Source organism: Gekko japonicus, unplaced genomic scaffold (genome assembly GCF_001447785.1).
Source record: "Gekko japonicus isolate JY-2015 unplaced genomic scaffold, Gekko_japonicus_V1.1 scaffold2029, whole genome shotgun sequence".
NCBI lineage: Eukaryota > Metazoa > Chordata > Lepidosauria > Squamata > Gekkonidae > Gekko > Gekko japonicus.
In genome coordinates this window covers 45456-53433 of record NW_015167596.1, presented here as the reverse complement: position 1 = coordinate 53433, position 7978 = coordinate 45456, and the positions used below count along the sequence as shown (strand labels likewise).

Below are 7978 nucleotides of genomic sequence, written 5' to 3'. Positions count from 1 at the left end.
GTAAACAAGAAGAGTGCGAGAGAGTTAACACAGCAGTGGAAAGCAGAGATCTCCAACAGCCGATGTCCAAGTCACCCAAATGCCACAGTCAGAACCAACGCTCCCGCTAAGCTGTGGAGTCTTGTGAGCAAAATTTCTACTTTGTGAGCTCCTGGTATTAAAGTGGTGAGCGAGCGATTTGGCTGCTGCATCCATTAGTTTGCCCTGGAGCCATCTTTCCTGAGCTGAGACAAAAATATGTGAGCCAGAGGCTAGAAAACTTTGAGCTAGCTCACACTAACTCAGCTTAGAAGGGAACACTGGTCAGAACAACACATTTCAGAGGCTTCTTTGCTTTGCATAACTGATTCCAACCTCATGAATACAAGGGGTTGTTGGGTTTTTTTTTTTTGAGTAATAGGGGTGGAAAGAGCGAAGGCTAGACAGGACTGTGTGCAGCTAGGAGCTGTGCAGGATGGGGGGGGGGGCATCCCCAAAGCTTCAACAGAGAAAGATGATAAAGCGGCCCTTTGGGGAGGTGGAGCAGAGGCCGTCTCCACTGGATGCTCCCCGCTGGGTTTAAGCCTTCCGGACTCCACAGTCAAAGATTCGCAGCTCGGATCCCACCCCCGGCGGGGAAAAGGCGACGGGGGCCGAGCGTACCCGAGCCACTTCGATCCAGCGCTCCACCACTTTGGCCCTCTGCTGCGGCTTCAGCGTCCGGTCCCCGAGGCAGGTGGCGATGACGCAGTTGGTGACGCTGTTGAACTGCGAGACGGTGGCCCGGATGGTGGGAGCCAGGTGCTCTTTGCCCTTCTTGTCCCGCTGGGACCAGATGCAGCCCAGGCAGTGGTAAGGCATCACCTTCTTAAAGAGCTCCTGGAACGGAGGCAAAGAGGCGAGGAATGACTCAGAGCGGCTGGCGAAAAAGGGCTCCCCCTGCCCACCGGCCCAAAAAAAGGGGGGGCAGCGAGGTCTAGCAGTGCCCCCAAAGAGTCCAATACTCACAGATACAAAAAATATTGAAATGCTCTTTTAAAAAGGCACCAGAGATTCTGCTTTTAGGACTTAAAATGGAAGAAGTTAATGTAACAAAAAAGACTTTACTCTGGTACTTAATAACAACAGCCAGAATGATTTATGCACAATATTGGAAAATAGACAAAGTGCCAGAGATAGAAGACTGGATACAAAAAGTTCTGTTCATGGCAGAGATGGACAAAATTACAAGAAAATTAAACAACAAAGAAGATGAAGAATTTTTGGAAGAATGGAAGGACTTCAAAATTTATTTGGAAAATAACTGGGATGTGAAACAAAATTTACTGTATTTAGAACAATATTAAATCAAATGAATGTTATCTAAAGATTTTAATGTTAAGAAAAATGAAAACACTTACTGAAAAATGTGAAAGAAGGGGAAAAGCATTGCGGGAAGCCGAGGAGGGGGGGAGGTATTGGGAATAGGGTGAATAAGATGTAACGAAAATTATGGACTGTATGATTTCTCAAAGAATGAAAAATAACAAATTTTGTTTACCGGGGGGAAAAAAAGAGTCCAATACTCACGGCATCCATTAGCGTGAACTGTTCGGCCACCATCTCTGGAGAGAAGGAGAGGAAGTCCGACTTGCCTTCCGCCAGCCCGTTCTCTTCCTCCAACCGCAGGGGGCAGCTGGCGTGCTCCACAGCTGGAAGGGATGCAGGAAGGGCAGCAAAGGACAGAGTGAGGGGTGGAAGACCCAGCAGAGACCACACCGCTTTGCCCTGCCCCCTTTTAAGCTACAGTGGGGCATTGGGGGGCTCTGCCCCCTTTCTTAAAGGCGCGGCCCCCAAAGAATTTCTCCTGCAAATGCTTTTTTCAATCATTTAAAAACACTTTTTACGGGCATGCGCGCCTTTAAGCAGAGAGGGATTGCTGTAGTTGACTCACTCCCGCACCGAGCAAGGGAGTTGGAGTAGGTGACCTCTAGGGTCCCTTCTAACTCTGTGTCAAGAAACTGGTCTCCTTTAAGAGAGTTTTTCTGCCTATTACCTTTCTTGACTACAGAAGACATCACCCCCACCTGCCGACTTATTATCGGCATTGTTGCTTAGGCTGGCAGACGTGGTTAACTTGCAACGGCTGAGAACTGTCCTCTAAAGTGGCTGACAGCTTGCAGTTTAGAGATATCTCCTGGTAACAGCTTCCTATTGGCTAAACGGCTTTTCTTTCTGCACTGGGAATTTGCCCCACAAGCTACAAAATCCTGGCGACGGGCCTGTCTTCAGGCCATATTTGGGAGGCCATAGTGCACCGGCAGAGGACTCGCTCTGTAGCTAAAAGGATTTCAGGCAGAGCTGGCAAAATGCCTGGAACCTGGACAGCTGCTCTGCTACTGCTGCCTGCTGAATCACAGAATGGGGGGAGAGGTATACGACAGCAGGGGGTCCACCAATCATGCCAAAGGCCATAGGTCAGTGGCAGAGCGTCCGCTTTGCATGCACATAGCCCTGGTCGAATCTCCTGCACTTCCAACTCAAGGAATCTCAGGTAGCAGCCAGTAGGGAAGACCCTTTTCGCTACCCAAGAGCCCAGAGAGAGAGAGAAATTGAGATTGGATTTCTACCCCGCCCTTCACTACCCGAAGGAGTCTTAGAGCAGCTCACAAACTCCTTCTCCTTCCCCACAACAGACACCCTGGGAGGTAGGTGGGGCTGAGAGAGCTCTTTCGAGGGCTGCTCTTGAGAGAACAGCTCTGAGAGAACTTGTGACTGATCCAAGGTCACGCCAGCAGCTGCACGTGGAGGCGTGGGGGAATCGAACCCGCTTCTCCCAGAATAGAGTCCGCGCTCTTAACCACTACGCCAAACTGGCTCTCAGAGCTGCTGCCAGTCCAAGCACACACACGGCGCGGTGGTTTCAGTGTCAGACTAGAATCTGGGAGATCGAGTTCGAGTCTCCGCTCTGCCAAGGGAGCTTGCCGGGTCACCTTGGTTGCGGGGTCAGCTGTGGCAAGGATAAAGTGGAGGAAGGAAGAACAACGACGTAAGCCGCTTTGGGGAGGAAAACGGGGCCGAAATACATCAGAACAAGATACAGAGAGGCCGGCCCCAGGTCCCTGCGGAGGTGCCCCTGCTCTAGACTCTCCCCATGCTGCCAGCTGAACATGGGTGGCGGGCGGGAGGGGGGGGTGGAGCAGCCACACAGAGATCCCATTTGGAAGAATGCTGCCACCCCAAGCCACTAGGGGGAGCAGCTCTCAACACCAGCCCCCCCCCCCCAGTTTTGCTTACCTTCCGCCTCGGGCTCCACGCGCTCCTGCTGCTGGAACTGGGTGAACAGGATGCGCGCTCGCCGCTCCAGGTCCGACCCGGGAATGTTGTGACGCACGTAGATGATGAGCTGCTTGAGACAAGTGTAGTCCGGCGGCTTGCGGAAGTCTTCCGAGTACTGATCCAGCCAAGCCCCCAGTATGGAAGAGATGGTGCTGAGGAGGAGGAAGAGGAGGAGGAGGAGAGAGGGTTGGGTTGGCTCAACGGGCAGCCTAGCCAGGGTATGCAGGGCAGTGCCACATGCTTCTGAAACTTCTGTCTGTCTCAGGTGTACACCTGGAAACTGTCACTTGTGAAGCTACGCTGTTGGACTTCTCATTCTAGTATACAGAGAAGGGGCATTAATGGTTCCCCGCGGGAAATAAGCTGGAAATACAGTGGTGTAATATCGAAGTAACCACTAGAGGGAGCAAACCTTGTGTGGAAAAGACAAAAAAGAGAAGCCCACTGATCAGAGATGCGATATGAAACACCCTAAGGGTCCAAAAAAGAAGCCATACGGGCATACAAGCAACGGAAATAAGAGTGCAGAGAAACCCAGTGATCAGAGATGCGATATGAAACACCCTAAGGGTCCACTGTCTATGAGGCTGTCATGACAATGTCTAACTTCTGGGATGAGCCACTAAGAACCACCTGGGATCCTTGGCCAGAAACAGAAGATTAAGCTGCTTACAGCTTAAGGAAGGGGCCAAAGGTGAGTTTAGGAGTCCGACACTCACTTTTTCAGTTCCAGCCTCTCGTCCACAGCATGCCTGGGGTGGTCTCCATTAGCCTGGAGGTGGAGCTTCCCATACCTATAGGGCAGAAAAGGGAAGTTAGTTTTGCTTTCCTCGTGCCCTGAAGATGCTATTTGTATCTTGCCCTTCGTCCAAGGCATCTGGGAGTTATCCTACTCTATCTTCACGACGACTTTGTGGGGTAGGGCTAGGCTGAGAGAGGGTAACTGGCCCAAGGTCACACAGTGAGCTGTCTGAATAAGAATTTGAACTCAGATCTCCCCAACTCTACATCTGGACCTCTTGCCCAGTATTTCTGAAACTTCAGATAGTTGACACACACCCATCCCAAATTAAAATCTAAGTATATTTTACTCTTACACCCTGAAAAGTTTACTTTTAAGCATGCATATGAATGACTTGCACTGTGACTAACGGACACACTGATATTCTGTATTTGCCAATGATCCAATCAAGAGACCAGTCCAGAGCAGGGACTCATGCAGAGCTGTGGTGAGCAACCTCCATTCTAGCCATATACTTTTTATGCTTCGCAGCAGAGTCCAGTAGCTTTTCTCACAGCACACTGGCAGGGGGAGCCACCACTCTAGCCACTGCACCAGACTGCCCTTTGACACACTTTCTTGCCCCGCAAATGGGCCTCATCTCTACCGCAGTAGTCAGGGCACAGAAAACCTGGGCCTCGAGCGGATATAAAAGCGAAGAAATTAATACCATTCTCAAAGCTGGGGACCTCCAGGAATGGCAAGCAAGGAAGAGGATTTACAGTGCATGAACTGAGATTGTTAACAGCAACCCGAAGGAGGATCAAACAAGCCGGAAGGAGAAGATAACAGAGGAAGCTCCTCCACGTCAGCGACACTAAAAGTACCCAGCACGCAAAGAAGCGGTTCTGAATGTGCCCAGAAGAGGCTTTTTTATTAACAGAAACTCAAAGGAACATTACTAACATACTAACAGAGAACTTCATGTGACCGGATTAAAAAAAAAGAAGTTTGACAACACACAGAAGAAGCCCAAGAAGATTAATTGGACATTACTAACAGTTTAATTTACCAGTTTATATATCACTCAGCTTTCTCTTTCTCCCACTGTCTACCCTTCCAATTTCTTCTTTTAAGCGAAATACCTCCCCTTTTTAGGGGAGTCAATAAAACCTTTATTAAGAAAACCTGGGCCTCGGCCCCCAGAATCCCCCCACGGGAGGGGGAAAAAAGAGAACCAAGGATTACCAACCTGTTCAGGAGAAGATCCAGCACCTGCTTGGTAGTGGCAAAGGCCCGGTAGGTGCACAAGAAGATGGTGACATACGAGGAGTCGTTGCCTTTGAAGGCTGAGACCAGGTACTCCACTAGCTTCTCCAGCGTGCCTGCTTTTATTGTCCGCACTTTACATGTCTCGTAGAGGTTTAAGGCCGACTCGTTCTCATACTGAAAAGAGATGAAAAGGAGGCACGGGAGCATGTGAATAAGCTTGCAGGGACAGGAATCCCGAAAGATTGAAAGAAAAACTGCAACCTTTATAAACTAATCACATCACATAAGGCGTCCTCTACCTATCTTGTTTAATTAAATTCAGTTTCTGCTCATCAGCTGCTTTTGCAGTTTGGGGGGGTGCAAGGATTTTACATGCACAGGTCACGTTTCTGGCCCACGTGGCTGTGAAACCGAATAGGTAACACCCGGAGTGCCTAATGGGGAGGGGCCCTGGCTCAGTGGCAGAGCATCCCCTTGGCAGACAGAGGGTCCCAGGCAGTGTTCCCTCTAAGGTGTGGAGTCTTGTGAGCACAAGTTCTACTTTGTGAGCTACTGGCATTAAAGTTGTGAGCGAGCGATTCGGCTGCTGCATGAATTAGTTTGCTCCAGGGCCATCCTTCCTGAGCTGCGGCAGAAATCTGTGAGCTGGAGGCTCAAAAACTGTGAGCTAGCTCACGCTAACTCAGCTTAGGGGGAACACTGCGTCCCAGGTAGTGTTCCCTCTAACCCTAGTGTGAGCCACCTCACACTTGTTCAGCCTTTGGCCCACACACTTTTGTCTTAGCCCAGGAAGGACGGCTCCAGAGCAAATTAATTTATGCAGGAGCCAAGTCGCTGGCTCACAACTTTAATGCCGGTAGCTCACAAAGTGGAATTTTTGCTCACAAGACTCCACAGCTTAGAGGGAGCATTGGTCCCGGGTTCAATCCCTGGCATCTCCAGTGAAGGGACCTGGTGGTAGGTGACATGAGAGGCCTCGGCCTCAGACCCTGGAGAGTGGCCGCCAGTCTGGACAATACTGACTTTGATGGACTGAAGATCTGGTTCAGTGTAGGGTGGCTTCATGTGTCCGTGCTGTGTAATCTCAAAAGCTGAATAAAGAAGGGCGAGGGAGCTGCACTTCTCTGATCATCGCTCTTCTCCCTCCGTGCCAGGCAAAGGCAAATTAAGGTGCACGAAAACAGAGCGAATCGGCATCGTCTATACAGGTGGGGAGTTGGGCTGTTCTTGGTGCAGAATTTTGATCCCTTCCTCCCATCTGTAAGGCAGCCACGTACACAGCGGGGTAGAGACGGCAAAGGGGGCCTGGAAGCTCTGAGAGCCAGTTTGGTGAAGTGGTGAAGTACGCGGACTCTAATCTGGGAGAAACGGGTTCGATTCCCCCACACCTCCACTTGCACCTGCTGGATGACCACGGGCAAGCCGTAGTTCTGATAAGAGCTGTCCTTGAAAAAGAGCCGTTTCAGTCAAGAGCTCTCTCAGCCCCACCCACCTCACGGGGTGTCTGTTGTGGGGAGGGGAAGGGGAAGGAGTTTGTAAGCCGCTCTGAGACACCTTTGGGTAGTGAAGGGCAGGGTATAGATCCAATCTCCTCCTCCCCTTCTTCTGATCAGGTGGCGGTTGGGGTGAAAGGCCTCTGCCCGAGACTCCGGAGAGTCAGAGGAGACAAGACCGACCTGGAGAGAGAGCCCCCTTTCGCTGTCCGCTCTCACAAACCTTTTTTCAACATTCCATTTCTATATAATACATTTTACAGTTCTCTTATTGTACACTGAACAGCAGCAGCAAAACTGCAATCTGTCCAGGACACTGGGGAGGTGTGTGTGCGTGTGCGTGCGCGTGCAAAAGAATGGCAGAGAATGGACCCTCCCTGAACTGTTCTCCGATGCTCCGGGGAGGGGCCTCCCCGTCTTCTCAGCACACCAGCCGGAAATTAATGGAGAAATTCCTTCGGCCCGGCCCCGCAAGATATCTGGGGGGGGTTGGTGCGTCAGCTGCCAAGTGACACGGAAAGGAAAGTGTGCAGGCGGGAGGCGGTGGGTAGCCGGGGTGAGGGGCTGGCTGGCTGGCTGGACTGTGAGGCCATGTTAACCCCTGGCTCCCCAGAATGAAAGGCCTCCTACAAGGGGCGAGTGTCCTGTCCTCTGTCCCCGTCCCCCACACCACAACCAGAAACTGGTGGTGTAGAGGTTAGGGTGTCAGCCTAGGGCTGTTATAACAATTTTCACAGACAAATGGTTCCCGGTGCTTGACTACTTATCTCAACAACAATTTATCTCTTCCGAGTGGACCCAATACCACAAATGGATCTAGAGACAAAATGGTTGTACTACAGTTGTAATGATTTCTTAATAATGAGGAATTCTTTCCCTTTCTGTTCCTTTTTGCTTTGGTTGTTTGCTTATTTTTTGTTTTAGTTTAATAAAAAATACAATCAGGGGGTGTCGAATGAGGGCCAGATCTGACATAAATGAGACCTTGTTGGGCCGGGCTATGTGTGTCATAAAATGTAATGCCAGGTAGTGGTGGTATAAACTTTATAAAGGACACAAACACAAAGGGTGGTTTTTTTTAACTCAAAATAAAAACATGCTTAAAACATTAGCATTCTTGCAATATTTTGTTTATTTAACAGTGTCTGATAACTGACACCTCCTGCTCTGAATTATTGCACCAAAATGTCTGTGC

General features: G+C 50.2%; 1 protein-coding gene across 1 annotated transcript in view; it reads right to left on the bottom strand.

Moving 5' to 3' along the window:
* RALGDS (ral guanine nucleotide dissociation stimulator) overlaps nt 1–7978 on the bottom strand; it is a 45237-nt gene that overhangs the window by 21707 nt on the left and 15552 nt on the right. The window contains exons 3-7 of the mRNA XM_015413977.1: nt 5271–5464; nt 4017–4091; nt 3256–3449; nt 1549–1670; nt 644–858 (exon numbers count right to left, since the gene is read on the bottom strand). Coding sequence (XP_015269463.1) covers nt 644–858; nt 1549–1670; nt 3256–3449; nt 4017–4091; nt 5271–5464 — 800 coding nt within the window. The remainder of the gene's footprint in view (nt 1–643; nt 859–1548; nt 1671–3255; nt 3450–4016; nt 4092–5270; nt 5465–7978) is intronic.